This window comes from Phocoena phocoena, chromosome 6 (genome assembly GCF_963924675.1).
Source record: "Phocoena phocoena chromosome 6, mPhoPho1.1, whole genome shotgun sequence".
In the NCBI taxonomy this organism is placed as follows: Eukaryota; Metazoa; Chordata; class Mammalia; order Artiodactyla; family Phocoenidae; genus Phocoena; species Phocoena phocoena.
In genome coordinates, this window is record NC_089224.1 from 63,919,517 (window position 1) to 63,945,357 (window position 25,841).

At 43.6% G+C, this 25,841-nt stretch overlaps 1 protein-coding gene across 2 annotated transcripts in view; it reads right to left on the bottom strand.

Annotated features, from left to right (window-relative positions):
• DMRT1 (doublesex and mab-3 related transcription factor 1) overlaps positions 1 to 25,841 on the bottom strand; it is a 105,017-nt gene that overhangs the window by 70,501 nt on the left and 8,675 nt on the right. Inside the window, exon 3 of one of the 2 annotated variants that reach the window (XM_065879377.1) lies at positions 25,364 to 25,405. The exons of the other annotated variant lie outside the window; for it this stretch is intronic. Coding sequence (XP_065735449.1) covers positions 25,364 to 25,405 — 42 coding nt within the window. The remainder of the gene's footprint in view (positions 1 to 25,363; positions 25,406 to 25,841) is intronic. 2 annotated transcript variants of the gene reach the window in all.

Genomic DNA, 25,841 nt, shown 5'->3' on the forward strand with positions numbered 1-25,841 from the left:
GGAGATCACCTTCCTCCCGAGAAATAGATCAGAAATACATCTACATCTGGAACAACCACTACAGAACACCTACTGAACGCTAGCAGAAGACCTCAGACCTCTCAAAAGGCAAGAAACTCCCCACGAACCTGGATAGGGCAAAAGAAAAAAGATAAAACAGAGACAAAAGAATATGGACAGGACCTGCACCAGTGGGAGGGAGCTGTGAAGGAGGAAAGGTTTCCACACACTAGGAAGCCCCTTCGCGGGCGGAGACTGCGGGTGGCGGAGGCAGGAGGCTTCGGAGTCGCGGAGGAGAGCACAGCAACAGGGCTGCGGAGGACAAAGCGGAGAGATTCCCGCACAGAGGATCAGGGCCGACCGGCACTCACCAGCCCGAGAAGCTTGTCTTCTCACCCGCCGGGGCGGGAGGGGCTGGGAGCTGAGGCTAAGGCTTCGGAGGTCAGATCCCAGGGAGAGGACTGGGGTTGGCTGCGTGAACACAGACTGAAGGGGGTTAGTGTGCCACCGCTAGCCAGGAGGGAGTCCGGGAAAAAGTCTGGACCTGCCGAAGAGGCAAGAGACTTTTTCTTGCCTCTTTGTTTCCTGGTGCGCGAAGAGAGGGGATTAAGAGCGCTGCTTAAAGGAGCTCCAGAGACGGGCATGGGCCGCGGCTATCAGCGCAGACCCCAGAGACGGGCATGAGACGCTAAGGCTGCTGCTGCCGCCACCAAGAAGCCTGTGTGCGAGCACAGGTCACTCTCCACACCTCCCCTCCTGGGAGCCTGTGCAGCCCGCCACTGCCAGGGTCCTGTGATCCAGGGACAACTCACCCAGGAGAACGCACGGCGCACCTCAGGCTGGTGCAACGTCATACTGGCCTCTGCCGCCGCAGGCTCACCCCGCATCCGTAACCCTCCCTCCCCCTGGCCTGAGTGAGCCAGAGCCCCCGAATCACCTGCTCCTTTAACCCCGTCCTGTCTGAGCAAAGAACAGACACCCTCAAGTGACCTACACACAGAGGCGGGGCCAAATCCAAAGCTGAACCCCAGGAGCTGTGCGAACAAAGAAGAAAAATTCTCCAGGCAGCCTCAGGAGCAGCGGATTAAAGCTCCACAGTCAACTTGATGTACCCTGCATCTGTGGAATACCTGAATAGACAACCAATCGTCCCAAATTGAGGAGACGGACTTTGGGAGCAACGATATATAGATATTTTTCCCTTTTCCTCTTTTTGTGAGTGTGTATGTGTATGCCTCTGTGTGAGATCTTGTCTGTACGGCTTTGCATTTAGGATTTGTCCTAGGGTCTGTCTGTCTGTTTCTGTTTTGTTTGTTTTAGTACAGTTCTTAGCACTTGTTATCATTGGTGGATTTGTTTTTTGGTTTGGTTGCTCTCTTCTTTCTTTTTTCTTTATTACTTAAATAATTTGTTTCATAATCATTTTTAATTTTAATAACATTATTTTATTTTATTTCATTTTATCTTCTTCTTTCTTTCTTTCCTTCTCTTCTCCCTTTTATTCTGAGCCGTGTGGATGACAGGCTCTTGGTGCTCCAGCCAGGCGTCAGGGCTGTGCCTCTGAGGTAGGAGAGCCAAGTTCAAGACACTGGTCCACAAGAGACCTCCCAGCTCCACATAATATTAAACGGCGATAATCTCCCAGAGATCCCCAGCTCAATGGCAAGACCCAGCTCCACTCAGCAACCAGCAAGCTACAGTGCTGGACACCCCATGCCAAACAACTAGCAAAACAGGAACACAAACCCACCCATTAGCAAAGAGGCTGCATAAAATCATAATAAGGCCATAGACACGCCAAAACACACGACCGGATGCAGTCCTGTCCACCAGAAAAACAAGATCCAGCCTCATCCACCAGAGCACAGGCACCAGTCCCCTCCACCAGAAAGCCTACACAACCCACTGAACCAACCTTACCCACTGGAGGCAGACACCAAAAACAACGGGAACTACAAACTTGCAGCCTGCAAAAAGGAGACCCCAAACACAGTAAGTTAAGCAAAATTAGAAGACAGAACAACACACAGCAGATGAAGGAGCAAGATAAAAACCCACCAGACCTAACAAATGAAGAGGAAATAGGCAATCTACCTGAAAAAGAATTCAGAATAATGATAGTAAAGATGATCCAAAATCTTGGAAATAGAATGGAGAAAATACAAGAAACGTTTAACAAGGACCTAGAAGAACTCAAGAGCAAACAAACACTGATGAACAACACAATAAATGAAACTAAAAACTCTCTGGAAGGGATCAATAGCAGAATAACTGAGGCAGAACAACAGATAAGTGACCTGGAAGATAAAATAGTGGAAATAACTACTGCAGAGCAGAATAAAGAAAAAAGAATGAAAAGAACTGAGGACAGTTGCAGAGACCTCTGGGACAACATTAAACGCACCAATATTCGAATTTTAGGGGTCCCAGAAGAAGAAGAGAAAAAGAAAGGGACTGATAAAATATTTGAAGAGATTATAGTTGAAAACTTCCCTAATATGCGAAAGGAAATAATCAAGTCCAGGAAGCACAAAGAGTCCCATATAGGATAAATCCAAGGAGAAACACGCCAAGACACATACTAATCGAACTATCAAAAATTAAGTACAAAGAAAAAATATTAAAAGCAGCAAGGGAAAACAACAAATAACACACAAGGGAATGCCCATATGGTTAACAGCTGATCTTTCAGCAGAAACTCTGCAAGCCAGAAGGGAGTGGCAGGACATATTTAAAGTGATGACAGAGAAAAACCTGCAACCAAGATTACTCTACTCAGAAAGGATCTCATTCAGATTTGACGGAGAAATTAAAACCTTTACAGACAAGCAAAAGCTAAGAGAATTCAACACAACCAAATCAGCTTTATAACAAATGCTAAAGGAACTTCTTTAGGCAGGAAACACAAGAGAAGGAAAAGACCTACAATAACAAACCCAAAACAATTAAGAAAATGGTAATAGGAACATACATATCAATAACTACCTTAAATGGAAATGGATTAAATGCTCCAACCAAAAGACACAGACTGGGTAAATGGATACAAAAGCAAGACCCGTACAGATGCTGTCTACAAGAGACCCACTTCAGACCTAGGGACACATACAAACTGAAAGTGAGGGGATGGAAAAAGATAGTCCATGCAAATGGAAATCAGAACAAAGCTGGGGGCTTCCCTGGTGAAGCAGTGGTTGAGAGTCCACCTGCCGATGCAGGGCACATGGGTTCGTGCCCCGGTCCAGGAAGATCCCACATGCCGCGGAGCGGCTGGGCTCATGAGTCATGGCCACTGAGCCTGCGCGTCCAGAGCCTGTGCTCCGCAACAGGAGAGGCCACAGCAGTGAGAGGCCCGCGTACTGCAAAAAAAAAAAAAAAAAACCAAAGCTAGAGTGGTAATTCTCATATCAGACAAAATAGACTTTAAAACAAAGACTATTACAGGAGACAAAGAAGGACACTACTTAATGATCAAGGGATCAATCCAAGAAGAAGATACAACAATTTTACATATTTATGCACCCAACATAGGAGCACCTCAATACATAAGGCAAATACCAACAGCCATAAAAGGGGAAATCGACAGTAACACAATCACAGTAGGGGACTTTAACACCCCACTTTCACCAATGGACAGATCATCCAAAATGAAAATAAATAAGGAAACACAAGCTTTAATTGATACATTAAACAAGATGGACTTAATTGATATATACAGGACATTCCATCCAAAAACAACAGAACACACATTCTTCTCAAGTGCTCACAGAATATTCTCCAGGATAGATCATATGTGGGTCACAAATCAAGCCTTGGTAAATTTAAGAAAACTGAAATCGTATCAAATATCTTTTCCGACCACAACGCTATGAGACTAGATATCAATTACAGGAAAAATTCTGTAAAAAATACAAACACATGGAGGTTAAACAATACACTACTTAATAACCAAGAGATCACTGAAGAAATCAAAGAGGAAATCAAAAAGTACCTAGAAACAAATGACAATGAAAACATGACGACCCAAAACCTATGGGATGCAGCAAAAGCAGTTCTAAGGGGGAAGTTTATAGCAATACAACCCTACCTTAAGAAACAAGAAATATCTCAAATAAACAACCTAAACTTACACCCAAAGCAATTAGAGAAAGAAGAACAAAAAACCCCCAAAGTTAGAAGTAAAGAAATCATAAAGATCAGATCAGAAATAAGTGAAAAAGAAATGAAGGAAACGATAGCAAAGATCAATAAAACTAAAAGGTGGTTCTTTGAGAAGATAAACAAAATTGAAAAACCATTAGCCAGACTCATCAAGAAAAAACGGGAGAAGACTCAAATCAATAGAATTAGAAATGAAAAAGGAGAAGTAACAACTGACACTGCAGAAATACAAAGGATCATGAGAGATTACTACAAGCAACTCTATGCCAATAAAATGGACAACCTGGAAGAAATGGACAAATCCTTAAAAATGCACAACCCTCCAAGACTGAACCAGGAAGAAACAGAAAATATGAACAGACCAATCACAAGCACTGAAATTGAAACTGTGATTAAAAATCTTCCAACAAACAGAAGCCCAGGACCAGATGGCTTCACAGGCAAATTCTATCGAACATTTAGAGAAGTGCTAACACGTATCCTTCTCAAACTCTTTCAAAATGTAGCAGAGGGAGGAACACTCCCAACTCATTCTACGAGGCCACCATCACCCTGATACCAAAACCAGACAAAGATGTCACAAAGAAAACTACAGGCCAATATCACTGATGAACATAGATGCAAAAATCCTTCACAAAATACTAGCAAACAGAATCCTATAGCACATTAAAAAGATCATACACCATGATCAAGTGGGCTTTGGCCCAGGAATGCAAGGATTCTTCAATATACGCAAATCAATCAATGTGATACACCATATTAACAAATTGAGGGAGAAAAACCATATGATCATCTCAATAGATGCAGAGAAAGCTTTTGAAAAAATTCAACACCCATTTATGATAAAAACCCTCCAGAAAGTAGGCATAGAGGGAACGTTCCTCAACATAATACAGGTCATATATGACAAACCCACAGTAAACATCATCCTCAATGGTGAAAAACTGAAACCATTTCCACTAAGATCAGGAACAAGACAAGGTTGTCCACTCTCACCACTCTTATTCAACATCATTTTGGAAGTTTTAGCCACAGCAATCAGAGAAGAAAAAGAAATAAAAGGAATCCAAATCAGAAAAGAAGAAGTAAAGCTGTTACTCTAGGCAGATGATATGATACTATACATAGAGAATCCTAAAGATGCTACAGAAAACTACTAAAGCTAATCAATGAATTTGGTAAAGTAGCAGGATACAAAATTAATGCACAGAAATCTCTTGCATTCCTATACACTAATGATGAAAAATCTGAAAGTGAAATTAAGATAACACTCCCATTTACCATTGTAACAGAAAGAATAAAATATCTAGGAATAAACCTACCTAAGGAGACAAAAGACCTGTATGCAGAAAACTATAAGACACTGATGAAAGAAATTAAAGATGATACAAATAGATGGTGAGATAATACCATGTTCTTGGATTGGAAGAATCAACATTGTGAAAATGACTATACTACCCAAAGCAATCTACAGATTCAATGCAATCCCTATCAAACTACCAATGGCGTTTTTCACAGAAGTAGAACAAAAAATTTCACAGTTTGTATGGAAACACAAAAGACCCCGAATAGCAAAAGCAATATTGAAAAAGAAAAACGGAGGTGGAGGAATCAGGCTCCCTGACTTCAGACTATACTACAAAGCTACAGTAATCAAAGACAGTATGGTACTGGCACAAAAACAGAAAGATAGATCAATGGAACAGGATAGGAAGACCAGAGATAAACCCACGCACATATGGTCACCTTATCTTTGATAAAGGAGGCAAGAATATACAGTGGAGAAAAGACAGCCTCTTCAATAAGTGGTGCTGGGAAAACTGGACATCCACATGTAAAAGAATGAAATTAAAACACTCCCTAACACCATACACAAAAATAAATCCAAATGGATTAAAGAGACCCAGATGTAAGGCCAGACACTATCAAACTCTTAGAAGAAAACATAGGCAGAACACTCTATGACATAAATCACAGCAAGATCCTTTTTGACCCACCTCCTAGAGAAATGGAAATAAAAATAAACAAATGGGACCTAATGAAACTTAAAAGCTTTAGCACAGCAAAGGAAACCATAAGCGAGACGAAAAGAGAACCCTCAGAATGGGAGAAAATGTTTGCAAATGAAGCAACTGACAAAGGATTAATCTCCAAAAGTTACAAGCAGCTCATTCAGCTCAATATCAAAACAAACAACCCAATCCAAAAATGGGCTGAAGACCTAAATAGACATTTCTCCAAAGAAGATATACAGATTGCCAACAAACACATGAAAGAATGCTCAACATCATTAATCATTAGAGAAATGCAAATCAAAACTACAGTGAGTATCATCTCACACCAGTTCGAATGGCTATCATCAAAACATCTACAAACACATTGTAAAGAAATTATACTCCAATAAACATGTTAAAAAATTTTTTTTAAAAATCTACGAACAATAAATGCTGGAGAGGGTGTGGAGAAAAAGGAAGCCTCTTGCACTGTTGGTGGGAATGTAAATTGATACAGCCACTATGGAGAACAGTATGGAGGTTCCTTAAAAAACTAAAAATAGAACTACCATACGACCCAGCAATCCCACTACTGTGCATATACCCTGAGAAAACCATAATTCAAAAAGAGTCATGGACCACAATGTTCACTGCAGCTCTATTTACAATAGCCAGGACATGGAAACAACCTAAGTGCCCATCGATAGATGAATGGATAAAGAAGATGTGGCACATATATACAATGGAATATTACTCAGCCATAAAAAGAAACAAAATTGAGTTATTTCTAGTGAGATGGATGGACCTAGAGTCTGTCATACAGAGTGAAGTAAGTCAAGAAGAGAAAGACAAATACCGTATGCTAACACATATGTATGGAATCTAAAAAAAACAAAACAAAAAATGGTTCTGAAGAATCTAGAGGCAGGACAGGAATAAAGACACAGACGTAGAGAATGGACTTGAGGACATGGGGTGTGGGGAGGAAGGGTAAGCTGGGATGAAGTGAGAGAGTGGCGTGGACATATATACACTACCAAATGTAAAACAGATAGCTAGTGGGAAGCAGCCGCATAGCACAGGGAGATCAGCTCGGTGCTTTGTGACCACCTAGGGGGGTGGGATAGGGAGGGTGGGAGGGAGGGAGACGCAAGAGGGAGGCTATATGGGTATATATGTATATGTATAACTGATTCACTGTGTTATAAAGCAGAAAGTAACACACCATTGTAAAGCAATTATACTCCAATAAAGATGTTAAAAATAAATAAATAAATAAAATAAAAATAAGATTGTTGATGTTTGTCTTTGCTTCTGCAGGTCCCCAGTGGTGATCTGAAGAGAAGGACTAGACCCTTAAGTAAATGTGAAGAGATAAAAAGCGCCACATTGTGTCTGGTATTATTTCACATGGCTTTTGTTCAAGCCAAGATTATATACCCAGATCAGTTTAACACCCCTGGTTTTCAGTTGGGTATTTGTCCTATAAAATGTTTCAAGTCATCAAGAACAGTACCTTAACCAACTGCTGAGAAGGACTGGGTCCCCCAGGAACAGAACCTGCCTCCAAAACAGCAGCTCACACCCTGGTCTGCACGGGGTAGCGTGGAGGGTAAAATCCCTCAGGACCAGGCCACCCCCCAGACCCTTTACATTAGAGCCTCTGGCTGTGGGGACCCAGGCATCAGAAGTCTTCAGAGCCTCCAGGGTGACTCCACCAGCAGGGTGACAACTGCTTTAAACCCACCAGAGGTTGGTGTTTCAGCACCAGGAACTCCCACTCTTATACCCTACGGCAGCAGCTCCGAAAATGTGATTGAGGCCCCCTGCCCACACCGCCTTTTCGAGGGTCCATGAGGTCAAAAGTATTTCCACAATACCGTAAAGCTGCTCTTGGCCTTTCTCTCTGTGTTGACAGTTGCACAGACGATGCAGAAGCAATGGTGGGGAAAACGTGGTTTCTTAGCAGGAATCAAGGCAGTCCCACCAAACTGTACTGAGAGTCACTGTATTCCCTACTGCTATGAAGTAAAACAGTTTTAAATTTTTACGTCAATTTTGCTTAAGATGCCCTTGATGAAGCAGGAAAAAAAACTGATTAAATCTTTGCCTTTGACTGCATCTTATTATCATGGTGACCAAGTGGGAAGGACTCACAAAGCACTTCTGCTGCTTTGTGCTGAGGTTTTCCTTGGAGGAGGCGCTTGTGTAAATGTTTGAATGAAGAGCCAGGCTCACTGCTTTTTTTTTTTTTTTTAAATGGAACACCATTTACTTGAAAGAATGACTGATAACAAACTACAGTTACTGAGGCAGACATTTTCTTTAAAATGAAAAAAGTGAGCCTATCACTTCAAGGAAAACAACTGAAAGTATTTACTGCCAAAACGTTCAGCTTTAGAGTAAAAACCAGAATTTTGGAAAACTTACATCCACCATCATGTGCTTGACAGCTTTCCAAACTTAAAGAGCATTCTGACAAAATCATCAGTGATATTAATGAGTGGGATTCTCTGATATTTTGTAATGAAATGTCAACATTTGGAAGACCTGCACAATTCAGTGAACAAATATTTTCCAAATGACCCATGCATGACATTACAAAATAATGAATGGTTGACAGATCCATTTAAAGTGCAAGATGGATTTTAATTTAACTGAGTACAAAAACCTCATTAGCATGGCTTCAGATCCACACTGCAACTAATCTTTAAGAAATTATCACTTGTCAAGTTTTGGTCTAGTATCAAAGAATAGTCACAGTGATCTCAAAAGACTCTTCAAGCACTTATCTTCCTTTTCCAACTATTTATCTATGTGAAGCTGAACTGTCTTCATGTATTTCAGTCAAAACAACAGACTGGGGACTTCCCTGGCGGTCCAGTGGTTGAGAGTCTGCCTGCCGATGCAGGGGATGCGGGTTCGTGCCCCGGTCCAGGAAGATCCCACATGCCGCGGAGCAGCTGGGCCTGTGAGCCATGGCCGCTGAGCCTGCGCGTCCGGAGTCTGTACTCCGCAACAGGAGAGGCCACAACAGTGAGAGGCCCGCGTACCGCGAAAAAAAAAAAAAAAAAAAGACTGAATGAAGTACACATGGGAACTCAGCTGTGTTCTATTAATAAGGCAGACATATAAAAGATATTTGTAAAAATGTGAAACAATTCCACCCTCCCTCACTAATCTGTTTTGGAAAATATAGTTATTTTTCATTAAAATATGTTACTTAGGTTAACAAATAATAGATTTATTATTTTCAAGGAATTAACAAATGTATTCTTAATTTCTCAGTTTTAGTTTCTAATTCAATAAATACTGATAGATGTAATTCACACAAACAAAAGCTCTTTGAGGTCCTCAAGAATTTTTTTAAGAGTGTAAGAAATTTGAGAACCTCCGTATCGCAGGCTCTTCTCTTTCCAGGAGGGCGGATTTCAGAGCAATTGGTGTCAGTGTCTCATCCTGAGCTGGCACACTGAGCTGCTTAGTTAGCAGTCAGCAGGAAAGGCCCAACTGGACGCCTCTGGCTTCACCCCTAAGCCAGGGACATTTCTTTCAGTACAACAGGCATTCACCACTACACGATGCGGCCAGGCAACAGAGCCCTGGGTTGAGAGCACCACCTCGGGCTCCCCGGTCAAATTCTTGATCAGATCTGGAATCCACAGCCCTGGGACCTTGGATCCGTTAATACTTAAGTCTCCGTTGCCCCAGAGTCTATATATAACATGGGGTTAATACTGCTACTTACACCACAGAGGGCGAAAGAGGCTCTGACAGGGTCAGTGTTCGAGAAATGTTAGCTGTTGTCGTTATCACTGTCACAACACAGCGAGAGCATTCTCTGCCATCGAGCAAGAGAGCCACCAAATTATCTGCCCAAAAAAGGTATCCTTGCTCTCAGTGCTCATCTTTGAGGGACCGCAGGAGGCCTGGGCTGCACCTGGCAGGGCTTCCTGAGTACAAGTGAACTTGGAAAGGAGCGGAATCCTCCGCTCCTGGCCTTCTCTGAGGTCAGACAGTAGCCTTGAATGCAGTCGGTGTGATATCACTCCCCAGAGTCATAATCAGGAAATGCGGGAACAATCTGTTTCTCCCACAAGGCAATCATGACAGGCTATTTTAAACGTCAAACACAAACCTGGCGCCCGGAAAGCAAACAACCCCTTCACTCGCGTACCTGCCTTGAGCCCCGAGCCATCTCTACTTGTGAGACAAAGCCAGCAGGTGGAGAAGAACTGACCTTCCTTTCCGACCGCAAACCCCCGCCTCCTCGTGTATTCAATTCTGCTGTTGATAAGTGTAGCTGCTACAGTGCTTCCCTTAAGTGAGACGGGGATTTTATTTATTTGTGGGGGGGGGCGGCAGGAGTGCTGCAGTTCCAGGGCTGAACTTTTAGCTCGCTATAAAGTTAATGTGCTCTTCAGTGTTCATTCCAGGCAAGACTGTGGGGCTATGTATTTTCTGCCACCCGCAAAAGGCCATTATCTGTAATTGCCCATTACCATGCATAATTATTTCTCCTAGCTTGGTCTATGACCTCCAGGGCTGCACACTGTTACAGCTAACTGCTCCCTCTTTCTAAATTTGTGAAGGAAGCTTTACTGACCTTTAGTACTTCGCATGGTATATTCCAAAGCCGACATTAGAACGGTTTACAGGCAAACTTATCTCGAATCAGGAGTATTTCAGATCTCCTTCAGATGTACCTTTCCCATCTCTATGGAGTTTTCCCTCCCCTCAAATAACAAGAAAATAAAGCACAATCAACTCTCCATTATGTGAGGGCTGATAACCCAAACTGGGAATTATCTGGAGCCCTTTATCCTCCCTTTTCTTGGATTTGGCCGTTTAACTATATCATGCTTTTTAAAGACTGCTACTGGGAGAAGGTGGAGATAGGAGAGGGAAGAGAGAGAAAGGGTAAAACTTACAAAAATTTAAAACTTTTAAATTCAATATATATGCTCCCACTTTTAGTGTTTTTTGAGTGGGAAGAGGAACTGTGTTCAAATCAGTTATTAAGATGAGATTTCGGGATTCCAGGTGCATTGGAAATACTAATTCTAGAACTGACATGTGGTGACATAGCCCAAAGTGTCCCCCTACATTTACCTCACTTTTCAACATTAGCAGGGAAAGAGGAGAGGGGCCGGGGATTGCTAGCTATACACGCAGATCGCTGAAATGTTTAGCCAGCTGGGGGCACTTCTGTGTCTTCTCTGCTGTGCCACTCAGGTGTGAGGGTGGGAGATGTGCCTCTAAGCTGTTATCATGTCCACACACAAAAAGCTGGGAATGAAACCAACCCACTTTTGTGTAGTCACTAACTACCACTGCACCCAAGACCGCCCACCAGAATCTCCTCGATGGGTGACACCTTTCACGTGTGCCATCTTGATTTCCCTCCTGCCTCGCTTCCTTTTGAGCAAAGCTCCTCTGAAACGAAAAGAAGTCGATTCTAAAACTAATCACTTGTCCAACCTTTCAATCATTTTTACCAAAGTCAGGTAGGGGAAACGACAGAGAAGCAAACCTAGCAGTTTTCACCAAATCCGACAACAGGGAAGGCCTAAGAAGTAACGTTATCCATTGTTCCGATACCTGGAGAAGTTCAGGTGGTAAATCTAAGGATGTGTGTGCAACTGGCAGCAGAACCCCATCAGGGACCTCACACGGCACTGCCAAGCTGTGTCATTAAGGGTAAAGGAAGCAGCTTAAATGTGGCCAATGAACAGCTTAAGTTAAAAGACATCTGTTCCTACTGATGGTTTCCTGGAGAAGAATATAAACGACTACTAACTATGCATATGCTGGCGTGGAGGTGAATCAAACACCAAGGTCAAGACAGTTCTCAGACTCCAACGACAGAGACCGGGACGGGAGGTGACATTTCCATTGGGAGATGTCAGGCAGGGCAGGGGCTGTGAGTTGTGATTTGGTCCAAAGGCACACCATACTGTCCCAAAGCCCCTAACTTGTGGCTCTTCTGACTCATCCTTGAAGCAGCTCGCTCCAACCCTGGGTCCTGGTTTAGCTCTGCAACTGTGGTCTCGTTGCTAGCTGCTGCCGTGCTGTTCTCAAAGTGTGTACACAAGTCACTACATACCAGGTGAGGGGATCGCCTCCAAGCTTTGTCTTCTATTCACAGCTAACTGCTCCACCAAACATGTCACTAACCACAGGGACAGGAAGGCATAGCAAAATATGTCATACTCGCGATGATTCCTGCCTCCCAATGTAGGGCCAGAACCCGAATTCCCAGCCTCTGTGCAGTCAAGGCCTAGGCATGTGAAAAAAGTGCTGCCAATGAGGTCTCCCAAGTGAGATTCCAACTGCAACAATGCCCTTTCCTTCTGGCGGGGGCTAGAGCCAGAAACCTGTGGCTTTTTTAAAAAAAGATGGATTGACTGATTGATTATTTATTTATTTTGGCTGCACCGGGTCTTAGTTGCAGCACACAGGATCTTCGTTGCGGCATATGGGGTCTTTTAGTTGCAGCATGCAGACTTCTTCTTAGTTGTGGCATGCTTGCGGGATCTAGTTCCCTGACCAGGGATCGAACCCAGGCCCCCTGCACTGGGAGTGCAGAGTCTTACCCACTGGACCACCAGGGAAGTCCCAAGAAACCTGTGGCTTTTGAGAGTGGCAGAAGCAACAGGTAAGGCCCTGAAGGCTCTGACAACTTGGGATACACACGTGTATGTGCAGACACACATGCATATACATACATACACATACACACACACAGATATATCTGTATCTACATATCAATCAACACCCTAACCACAAAGAAAGCTGTATCTTAACTGAAAGAAATGATTACCAAGAGCCAATCTGGGCCTGTCAACCAAAATGTTATCATGGTGACTAAGAAAGAGCATGACAGAAGCTATATGAGTGGCCAGCTTCCTACAACTACAATCACAGCTGCACCACGTGCATCTTTATTTTCCTCATCCAGTGGCCTGTGTCATGAAGATATTGTCCATCGGGTCTCTGGAAATCTAACATGCTCTCAGAAACTCCATTTCACAGAAAGGTCACCAGTATTAAGAACTGTTTGGCAATTCTCCAAGTAAACACAGAACCCAGGAACATCTCTGCGTGGGTACAGCCTGTGGCACACAGGGGGGACTACATAAACTCTAAAACACGGGGCCTCTGTCTGTGACAAAGGAGCCGGCCCACTCTGTGGGAAACACTGGGTATCATCTGTGGCTGCATCAACCACCAGCCTCACCCGTGCTTCTCAAGGTTTCTTCCATCACAGAAACAATACTGTATTGACAAGTCAGAGAATAAAGATTTTTTTTAATCAACAATAAAGCAAGAGTAATTATCTGAACACCACCAACAAAAAAGCATATACTCCCATGAACGCACAAGTTTTAAGATAAAGTTGTCTGTCCCCACCCCGCACACCCAGAAGGGAAACAACAACATAGGCAGAGCCTGGAGACTCACCTGGGGGTTCTCTTCCATCTCTGGACGAGACCCAGCCCAAAAGTGGTAGTAAAGTTGACCTTCTGAGCAGAGACTACAGTGCTGTGACTAAAAGGATTTCAGAGCTGAAGAACTGAGCTTACTGAAAAGATAACTGCAGATGCTGTCACAGGAAGGACTCACCAAAGAGTCAACCACGGAGCAGGTGACAGAGCTGTTCTTTCATACATGTTGAGCAGTCACAGCCATTTGTCCTAGGAGGCCAATTTGTGAGGGAAAGCTCTCAAAAACTCGACAAATTCATTCATTCATTCATTCATTCTATATTAACTGGGTGCTCAACTGTTTAATTCCAAAGTAGGAAGAGTCATCTTTTCATGACATTACCATACAGAGGTGCCTTCAGGTTTAGCTGAGTCTGAAACCAGGAAGCCAACCAACGCCCCAGAATGTGTAGGACTTTATTTATTGCAAGTCAAAATACAGACAGCCTGCAGACTTGCATTACTAGCTAAAATCAAACAAATATGTAGACACGGGGAAAAGACAATTAAACAGTACAACTGGAAATACGACACCCTAAGAAAAACTAAGAAAATAATAAGCAACAGATTATTAAATTCTCGGGGACTGAAAACACCAAAATAGGGAGGAGAAACAAAGTCACCGCAGATTAAATATGGAGAGTTTTAAGCCAATTATAAAAGATCAAAGGGAACAAGAGAGGGGAGGAGTAGCCTTACAAGTAACCGAGATAGGAGACCTTGGGAGAAATATGACCAGGGTAAAATCATTACAGTTTACAGTGAAAGTAATCTAGGGATGACTCCAGAGAAAAATTCACTAGGGACCACTCCTGGGAGAACAGCATGGGCACAGAGAGCAAAAAGCTCTTTATTTCCAGAAGGCACACAACTCCGGAGGGAAGGTGCTTGCTGCAGAGAACAAGGGCTAGGACGGGCAAGGCGAAGAGTACAAACGAAAAATGCTAGTGGCTTGAGCCACATTTTGAATCCCATACTGTCCACCTCTGGCTAGGAACCTCGGTGTGGTCTCCATTCCATGGCACCGTGGGCAAAAGGGAGAGGCAACCGTTGTGGAATTAGCAGAAACTCACTTGACACTTTCTGTTTCACCCTCCAAAAAAATCTGAGATTGCCCCCTTTAAATAAGGTCAACCTCCTGAAAAGTCCTAACTGTTACCAACTGTCCTAGATTTTAACCAAGAGGAGCAGAGCCAAGAAAAGAGCTGTGAATGCAAATGATGTTCACTTTTCACTGTAATATCTCATGTATTCCGCAGTTTACATAGACTTTTCAGTGGCTACCGATAATAACTCTACAAGGCTGAGACCCAGAAAGAGGAGCCGGCTGTGGCTTAGAAAGGTGCCCTGCACACCGAGGAACACGGTAGGAGCTGGAGTCCCGAGTAAACCCAGGTCTTCTCAGTCCAGGTCTGGTGTCTTCTTGCAAATGACAGGAAGAACCCAGACACCTAGCTCTTCACCTAGATTCCGAGTAGCTAATTCTGTGTATTTTGTTTTGTTTTTTAGTAATCATCAATACACTGGACGCTATAAAGTATCAGAGTCAGAAAGCCAAGGGAAGTGCACCACACTGCCAAGGAAACCCCGCTACAACCAGCATTTAAGATCAAGCGTAATGCCTGACTTACCAAATTTTCTTTCTTACAAGAGATTCAACAGATCACTATATAACTGTGAGGCTGGTTAAAGCCTACGGTATAACTGAAAGTACAGAATGACCAAATGCAGTATATTAATAACATAGCACTTACTGACACTGAGAAAATATATCTCAAGGAAAGAAAAAAAAGAGGAACTCTGGACATCAACTATTTCACTTACCTCTGTAACTGGATACAAACTGCTCACCTAGCTTAGTAACCTGGCTACCTAGTGGGTCCCAACTTATTATCATGACCAGAGTAATGGAGCCCAATACAGGACATGAGCATGGGCTGTGAGTCACAGACTCGAGTTGGAATCCCAACTCCACCACTTAAAATACGTGTGATCTTAAGCATGTTATTAAACCTGCTTCCTTATAAGTGGAAAAATAGTTCCTATTTTACAGAGTTGTTGTAGAGATTAAATGAGAATATAAATAACAAAGCAGCTAAGGCAATACCTGGCATGAGGCAGACACTCAGTAAATGAGAGCTAGCAGTACTGCAATCATTACCTCCTCTGAAAACATAATGCCAAAGAACTGGGAATTAAACAAACTACACACACAGATGGCAAAGGATAAAGCACTGCCTGCTCTCTCCCTTCACACACAGGAATTAGAAAATATTATTCACCATCGTGCGTGGATCCTCAGTTTGAGAAACATCCCTTACTCCTGCCACACTAGCTCCTGGCAACGCAAACTAACGTGAGAATTACATTTCTTTACTTAATCACCCTTACTATATGCCCTGTTTCTTCCCAATTCTCCCCTGCTCCTAGATGCAAGCTTTTGTTCCCTGTCAAACTCCTCTCCATTGCTGTAAATAATCTCTCTCCCTCTTTGTATATTACCTTTCAAATATTTATAGACTGTTATTCTCCTTCTCTCCAAGCCATACATCATTTTTGTTGCCCTTCCCCTAGATTCTCTCTAGTTTATCTACGTCTTTTAGAGAAAAACAAACCCCAGGTGCTTCATGATGAAAACAGCACACCCAAAGCTAACAGCCCTAAAGCGAATAAGGCCCCTTATTCAAAAGCCACCAGAAAATTCTTTGATGTGCTTCTTCCTCCTCTTCCCCTCTAACTCAGTAATTCCATCTCTCAGATAAAAACAAGGGAGAGAGGGATAAGGGAGGTGACCACCAGCCTCTCCCAGTGCAGGCCGGGGCTCCACGAGGCAGCAGCTCCTGGGGTAGGATACCATGGGACAGCCACTGACACGCTCCAACTCGCTAATGAGGAATTCTGCACCATGCACATTGCTCCTGCTTGTTAATTCCTTCCCCATCCACTGCATTCGATATGAAGGTATTAGAACCGTGTCCTTGGGACTCCCCTCCCCTCCCCCACCAGGTCTGGGCTGACGCACCTGCTTCTTCATCCGACACGCAGGGCCCAAGGTCTCTAAATCGTGTGCCTTCTGTCCAAACTGTGAGGGGCAACAAGATACAGACAGTGTGTTACCTGTTTTGCTGAAGGTAACTTCCTCATCTTGGAGTCCTGGGTAACTGTGTGGTTATCCAACACTCCCTACTCCCTTTAGAAAGGATAAGAGATGGCTAACACTAAAGACACATGTCAGTACAATTAATAAAACAAAAAGAAAAGCAAGGCTGAGAAAAGAAGGGGAAAGCTTACTCATACTCTGACGTGTCAGTGCTAAGATGTGTCTTGGAGATTCCTGGCTGCTAGAGTGTGGCCTGGGGTAGGGGAACTGTGATGGGTTATGTACTCCTTACCCAGAGACACAATTCTTACGTCAGGTAGCTTGATTTTTGAGGTGAAAAAAAAAAAGGAAAGAAACAACAAAAAAAACACCTAGTTTATGGCTATAGGGTAGATCACATCCAGACTCATTCCTCTGTTCCTCATTTTAGTATCTGAAACTTGAGTTTCATGGCATGTTTCTGTTCTTCGTCATGGTTTACAAAGAATTTTCACGTTAAAATCTTAGTTGAGGGCTTCCCTGTTGGAGCAGTGATTGAGAGTCTGCCTGCCGATGCAGGGGACATGGGTTTGTGCCCCGGTCCGTGAGCCATGGCTGCTGAGCCTGCGCGTCTGGAGCCTGTGCTCCGCAACGGGAGATGCCACAACAGTGATAGGCCCACGTATCGAAAAAAAAAAAAAAAAAACTTAGTTGAGCACCACACTGATTCTGCAAGATAAACTGAGCAGGCAATATTATTTTATCCATTTCACAAATGAGGAAACAGACACAGAAATTAAGTGAACTGCTCAAAATCGGAGAGGTGATGAGTAACAGGCAGGTATTTGGACTCTAGATTTTAGGTTCTTTCAGTGACATGGAGCTTCCTCCCCAGGCATAAAGTTAACCAGATAAAAGCAAAACTGTTTCCAGGTGTCTTCGATCTTCAAGATCTTTGATCAAGCTTCTACTATTACATACCATTCTCTCAGGGGGAAATTTGGCACTAATAAGACTGGTTGATCTGTTAACTAATCTGGCACCAATCTGGAAATCGGTACTAACAACTAACCCTCACCCTGGTGGAAGCACAACCCTGAATGTGTTCAACATCTACCAAAGAAGCACTAAAATCATTTTGAAAGAGTTGATGGGTAATGTGCATTCTATCGATAATTTCATGTAACACTGGTAAGAATAAGATTAGTCTCTAGTAACCAGAATATCTGAATGGAGAGTGTATCCCATTCCTCACGGGGCTTATCATATACCAAACAGTAATACTGGAACCTCTAGACCACAGCACCAGACATGAGTGTGAAATGGTTCAATCATTGAGGCCATTAGCTTAACCTGAGCTCTGCCCACGGTTATACTGGAATGAGGACAGAGGTTGGAAGAGTGTGAAGAACACATCAGGTCCACTTGGCTCCGGTCTGCTGATGGGGGACCAGACAAGCCACAGGCTCCTCCGCCTGTCCACAGAGGACAGTGACCAGGGCCAGTCCTCGGGCTCCTGGTCTCTGCAGCCTGTCTCCAGCTAGTCTCAGCTAGTCTCCTGGCTTGAAATACCAAATAGTGAGGGGGGGAACTGCAGCTCATATCACAAAGGGCCAATCTCCACAGTAAATAAGGAACTTCAAGATAGGGGGAGGGGATTGAATAAAAAAAATGAGCAAAGGACAAACACAGAAGGCTCACAGAAAAAAAAAAATGGTCCTTTAACGTATGAAAAGATTTCAGTCTCACTAACAAAGGAAAAGGGGATTATAAACTATATCAACCATATTTGTTTTCTATTGCTGTATGACAAATTGCCATAAATCCAGCGGCTTAAAACAAGGCAAATTTATTATCTTACAGTTTTGTTGGCCCATCGTCTGACCCAGGTCTCTCCAGGCTAAAATCAAGGTGCTTAACTGGGCGGAGGGCTGTTCTAAGCTTCTAGAGAACTCCTGAAATCTTTGCCTCAGCGCCCCCTTCCTCCATCTTCGAAGCCAGCAACAGTGATCAGGTCTTTCCAGCTTTGAAACTTCCCAGCATCTTCTGCTGTGACATCTCTGGGGCAGCTGGGAAAGGTTCTCCACGTCCAAGGATTCAGGCCATTAGAATGGGCCCACGTGGAATCCAGGATCACCTCCCCACCTCCAGATGCCTGACTTCACCACATCTGCAGAGTCCCTTTTGCCACGAAAGTAACACCTTCACAGGCCCCAGGAGCCAGGGTGTAGCCCTCTCTGGGGGCCATTGTTCTGCTGACCGCACCCACATACAGCGCTTTACCTTTCAGACTGGTAAAGTCCCCATGGCAACCCCCATAGCACTGGCAATGCCGTGGCAGCAGCTCTCTGGAGAAAGTGCCATGGACACCATCTACCCAAATTACCTTAAGATAGACCTCCTGTCCTACCAGTTCTTTCCATCTCTACTGTCACCACCCCAGTGCAAGCAGCACCCCTCTGCCTGGGCAAATGCATGGTCTTTGCTTTGTTCCCCCTTGAAACTACACTCCACATAGCAGCAGAGACATTTGAAGAGAGTAAATCAGATCACAGCATTCACTGCTTCAATACTCCAATGACTTCCCCTCGCACTCACCATAAAATTCCAACTCCTTCCCTGGCCTGCAAGGCAGCAAGTCGCAGCCCCCAGTGATGTCACCCTTGCTCACAGCACCGATCACACTGGTCTGCTTCCTGCTCTAAGCACTGTCTCACCTTGCTGCGCCTCCTGCCTGGAAGGCTCTTCCCCCAGACCTTGACTGCAATGGCTCACTGTCCCTTGGGACTAGCTCGGATTTAATCTCCTTAGAGAGGCCCTCTTTCCCTAACCTCCATGTCAACAGCCGTGACCCCTCCAGAACATGTATCTTATCACTCTGTCTCCACAGTGCTCATCACTTTCTGAAAGCATCTTACTCACTGGTGTACCTGATTATCCACTGTCTCCCCTGTTGGACATATAAGATCCATGAGACAGATGTTTTAGGCACTGCTGTATACCTCATGCCTGGAAAAGGGTCTGACCCAATGCAGTCACACAATGAATATTTGTTGAATAAACAAAAAATAAAATAGAAACACAGATGGAAGAAAGGGAAAAAGGGAGGGAGGGACTCTGGCCCAGATAGCAGACTCACCAGCAAAGATGAATTCAACTCAGTTCAGCAAACAGTTATTAGTGTTTGATGAATCCAATCTGCTTCCCTAAATTAATGTATATACTGCATTTCAGATAAACTCCCCAACCTCAGGATCAGAGTTAAAGGGTGCTGTAAAAATAGGGAGTAGTTTTATAAGTGCTGAGATCAGTACCGAAGAGTCAGCTGTTAGTATACACTGGACTGAGCTGACATTGGGTGGCTGAATTCTCACTGCCAATAAACATCAGAAAATGTGCTATTACTAGAATACGGAATCAGTATCTTCTTCTGACTACAAACCAGCTGTTTATAGTCTACTTTAAGAGTTTCTTGTGCATTTTTTCTGAAACGCATGCTCAGTGGTACTGTACACTAAGACTGGGTTAGTGATTGTGAAGTCTACTAACAGATGTAAGAGACCAGAGGAAACTGGGTTTGCAATGTAATCTGGTTCAGCAACAGGGAGCAATATTTATGTGAATTTTCTTAGGGGGAATTTTTTTATCAGTTGAAAAGTAAGACACCTTGAGGCTGAGACAGAAGTTCAGACCTGCACTTACAGAGTTGCTTGTGACCAAGGCGAAAGGAACCCTGACAAGTCAAGAACCAGTGAGACTGCAGTCAGAGCCCCAGGGGGCCCAGAGGTACCCTCACTCCACTCCCTTGGCTTCATGGCACAACACAGAGCACTCCTAGGCCCAGAGTCCAGATCACCTGGCAGAGGTACAGAATTCACAGTATCCCACATCAGGTGGCAGCTGGCCTTACCCTGGGCCCCCTTCCCTACTAACCTCAGCCCTTTAAGCAACTTCAGAGTCCTCAGAGGCACAAATTAGACCAGCCTATAGAACAAAGAGAGAAGTCAGCAATGAAGCAAAAATTGCGGCCCTGGGGGAAGAAGAGGAAAAAAACAAGATGTTGACGAGATAAAAGGAATCATCTCATGTGAGTCTACAGGTGATTCCGAAGGCCAAGAAAGGCGGGTTAGCAGAAGAGGCTGTCCTTAGCCAAAAGTTAATGAGAGGGAGAGAACGGGGAGTTATCACTCAGTGGGTTTAGTGTTTCAGTTTGGGAAGATGAAACAAGTCCCGGAGATGGAAGGTGGTGATGGCTGCACAAAACTGTAAAGGTACTTAATGCCACTGAGCTGTACACTTAAAAACGGTTAAAATGGTCCATTTGACGTTAGGCATATTTTACCACAATAAAATCTTTTAAAAATAAGATAGCTAATAAAACAACAGATAGGACAGAAGGGCATCCACGAGATCCAAAGAGTAGTGGGTGGCTGAGGAGGTCGTCAATGGACAGGATCCCTGAACCAGCAGATAACCAGGAACCCAAGGGTCAAGGACTCCAGGGGGACACGGTGCGGCAGGCAGGAGAAACTGGCGACACAGATGAGCCTTCTGACATTCCAAAAGTCTCCTACAGCAGCAAACACAAGGCCGAACAGCACTACAATGATACCTAGTGTCCCCCACCACCTATAAAAGTTTTCCAACGCTATGAATAACTATGGCAGTAAATTCTGAGACAGTCTATGAACTACCCTCTTCCAACTGGCAACGTGAAGAACAGCTGTCTAGTCTCATCAGCTCGCGGGTGTTCTCTTCTACTTTCCACAGGAGTGACGGCGGTTTTCCATTTTCAGAAATCCAAAGATAAAAACTATTCTTGCCAAGTTTCTAGGGCAAGAGAATTCCTTCTCCCTTGTTCTGAGGAAATGCTTGTCACCCGAGGTCTAAAAAGTTGCTTAAGCCCTTGAGAAACAAACCAACGTTTCTACGGACCAAAAACACAACAAAGAAAATCTGTCACCGGTTCCCTCTATGGTTTAATTCCTCAAACACTATTCCTTTCATTACAAAGTGTATGTGATAATGAGGGAAAAGAGGAAATTTTTAAAAGACTGAATATTAACATATTTCTAGTGATAATAAAATGCAAACCTAGAAAACCCTCCATGATCTAAACTTCTGATCATCAAAGAGACACTGACTGGGTTTTATATCTTTAGTGTTTGCCAGCGTGAAGGCATCTTACTGTTCAATTTTTAAAAACTTCACAGGATGAAGGCATCTTACCTTTTTTTTTTTTAATGTATTTATTTATTTATGGCTGTGTTGGGTCTTCGTTTCTGTGCATGGGCTTTCTCTAGTTGTGGCAAGCGGGGGCCACTCTTCATCGCTGTGCGTGGGCGTCTCACTATCGTGGCCTCTGTTGTTGTGGAGCACAGGCTTCAGACGCGCAGGCTCAGTAATTGTGGCTCGCGGGCCCAGCTGCTCCGCGGCATGTGGGATCTTCTGAGACCAGGGCTCAAACCTGTGTCCCTCGCACTGGCAGGCAGACTCTGAACCACTGCGCCACCAGGGAAGCCCACATCTTACCTTTTAATTCTAAAAAATTTCAGTACGAATCTTCTGGAGCCGTCACACACTGCTGGTGGGAATGTAGTAAAATAGTGCAGCCTCTTTGGAAAATACTGTGACAGTTCCTCAAAAGGTTAAACATAGTGTTACTGTATGACTCAGCAATTCCACTCTTTAATATATACCCAAGAGAATAAAACATATATCCATATAAAAACTGGTATAAAAATGTGATGGAAGCATTACTCCAAAACTCCATCCAAAAAGCATAAGCAACCCAAAACTCCATCATCTGAGAAAAACCAAAATACGATTTATCCATAGAGTGGAATATTATTTAGTTTTAAAAAAGGACTAATAAATACATACTACAACAGGTTTACACCTTGCAAACCTGAGGCTAAGTTAAAGAGGTCGCCTATGACCCCAGTGTGGGAGCAGACGGAGAGTGACTACTAATGGTACAGAGTTTCTTTTAGGAGGAGATAAAAATGTTCCACAGCTAGATTCCAGGGACGGTGGCACAGCTCTGTGAACTTACCAGAAAACACTGAATCATACACTTTAAGTAGATGAAGTGTATAGCATGTGAATTTCACCTTAGGCTGTTAAACTACATTTGAAATTTTAGTCATTTAAAAAATTCAGATACATTTTTAAAATGTCACAAAAAATGCAGATTGAACATCAATGATTTTACTCTGATATCTGCAAGTGGGTTCATGATCACTAACAGAGTGTTTTAAAACACAACTTCAAATTTAACCATCACTATTCATTTATTCAGCAAAGGTTTACAGACCACATGCTACAAAGCCAGGTACTGTACTATGCACATGAGAACATGATGAATAAAAAATGCAATCCCTGCCCTTAAGATTACACTTTCACCAAGCAGACAGCAGTGTAAACCAAGCAAATGTTTCTTTGTCCTTTACATATGCTGTTATAAAACTAACTTGTTATTGTACAGCACAGGAAAATATAGCCATTATTTTGTAATGACTTTAAATGGAGTATAATCTATAAAAATATGTTGTACACCTGAAATTAATAATATTGTAAGTCAAGGGCTTCCCTGGTGGCGCAGTGGTTAGGAAACCGCCTGCCAATGCAGGGGACACAGGTTCAAGACCTGGTCCGGGAAGATCCCACATGCCGCGGAGCAACTGGGCCCATGCACCACAACTACTGAGCCTGTGCTCTGGAGCCTGTAAGCCACAACTACTGAGCCTGCGTGCCGCAACTACTGAAGCCCGTGCACTTAGAGCCCGTGCTTCACAACAAGAGAAGCCACTGCAATGAGAAGCCTGTGCACTGCAACGAAGAGTAGCCCCCACTCGCCGCAACTAGAGAAAGCCATGCACAGCAACGAAGACCCAAAGCAGCCAAAAATAAATAAATAAATAAATACATACATACACACATATATACATTGTAAGTCAACAATACTTCAATTAAAAAAACTAATTTGTGACTTTAAACCCTGTATTTACCTTTTTTTGTGGGTCTAGATGTTTTCCAAATTTCCTTTCTAGCCAAGGTAGACCAGTCGGCTACTTCCTACGTACTTTGTCATTTTAACTTCTGAATACTGTCTACAGAGAATTTCTATCAGGTCGGTTAACTGTTATATTTGACACATAAGCAGAGACTTCCCTTGGAATAAATAAAATTGACTGAGACGCCATTTAAAAGACTAGGCTATCGGGCTTCCCTGGTGGCGCAGTGGTTGAGAGTCCGCCTGCCGATGCAGGGGACACGGGTTCGTGCCCTGGTGCGGGAAGATCCCACATGCTGCTGAGCGGCTGGGCCCGTGAGCCATGGCCACTGAGCCTGCGCATCCAGAGCCTGTGCTCCGCGATGGGAGAGGCTGCAACAGTTAGAGGCCCACGTACGACAAAAAAAAAAAAAAAAAACTAGGCTATCAAAATGGTCAGTACTATCAATCTTAAGTGTTTCCTTTCATTTAAGCCTCCAACTCTTGCTTCAGTTTAAGATTTGTTTTGTTAAACACCCTGGAAATTTCTTTGACTCTGAATGTAAAATTGGGGAATGCTTTTATCTGAATGCCTTTTTAAACCTAATCTCCACATCCTCTATTCTACTTGAAATTGAGAGCTCTGTCTAAAATCAAATGGAGCTCATCTCATGTAAGTAGCTAGGATCCTCCAAATATCAACTCTCAAACTAACCTGGATAAAATGTTTTGGTGTTTCATTTGAAATGCTTCTTTCTGTACAACATGGAAAACTGCAAAGATAAAAATTGAAATATTTCACATTTAAATAACTCCACAGAAGATTCCAGGGCAGCAAAACTACTCTGTATGCTACTATAACGATGGACACACGTCATCATTAATTTCTCTAAACTCACAGAATGTACAACGCCAACAGTGAACCCTAATGTAAACTATGGACTCTGGGTGATTACGCTGTGTCCATGTGGGTCATCAATTGTAACAAATGTACCTCTGGCGGGGGATGCTGATAATGGGGGAGGTGTGCATGTGTGCGGGCAGGGGTGTATGGGAAATCTCCGTACCTTCCTCTCAATTTTGCTGTAAATCTGTAACTTCTCCAATGAATAAAGTTTATTTATTTATTTATTTATTTTAAATTTTTTTTGTGGTATGCGGGCCTCTCACTGTTGTGGCCTCTCCCGTTGCGGAGCACAGGCCCCGGACACGCAGGCTCAGCGGCCATGGCTCACGGGCCCAGCCGATCCACAGCATGTGGGATCCTCCCGGACCGGGGCACGAACCCACGTCCACTGCATCGGCAGGCAGACTCTCAACCACTGCGCCACCAGGGAAGCCCTAAAGTTTATTTTTAAGAAACTTAAGTCAACATCTTCAATTGTTAGCTCCTCAGTCACATTTCTTACTGGTAAAAACTGCATGGGGACATTATTCCATTTTCAAATTACCACACTGCATGTTTGTAAAGCACTTAAGCCCTTCGAAGGCACATAACCAGGATGGCGTGTGTGCCCTACCGGCATGAGCTCTCTCTCTGTGCTGAAGTGGAATTACTGATAAAGAAGAGAAGTGAAGGAGGGGGTCCCGCCATTATCAGATGCAGACCTGGCCGACCCTTCCAACGGGGGAAAGGTGAGTGAAAGCAGGCCGTGGGCGCTGGAGTGGGGAGGCCTGAGATGGCAGGAGGCGGCTTGATGTGGAGGAGTGCGAAAGTGCGTGTGTGTGGAAGCCCAGGGTGCTCCAGAAGGGAGGCCCCAGGAGATAACATTCAGGTCCTTACTTACAAAGGACACGTATGCAGAACCGAATTCTCTACAATGCAGCCCTTCATCTGACAGCCCTGCACAGAAAAGGAGAGGCAGAGAACTATGCGGACCTCGGCGTGAGCTCTGGATAAAATGGCATTCTACTTGCTGCATAGGAGGCTGAAGGAAAAGCAGAATATAAAATAAAACGAGGAGCCCACATTTCAAAGAGGAGGAATGCCTATGAGATTTTTTAAGTCAGTTGATAACTTTCAAAATAAAAAATATATATCTAGGAAGCTAAAATTTTAAAAGTAAAACCACGGAAATAATGCTGAAGCTGCTATTAATTCACCGTCATTTATAACCGGAAGTGCTCAC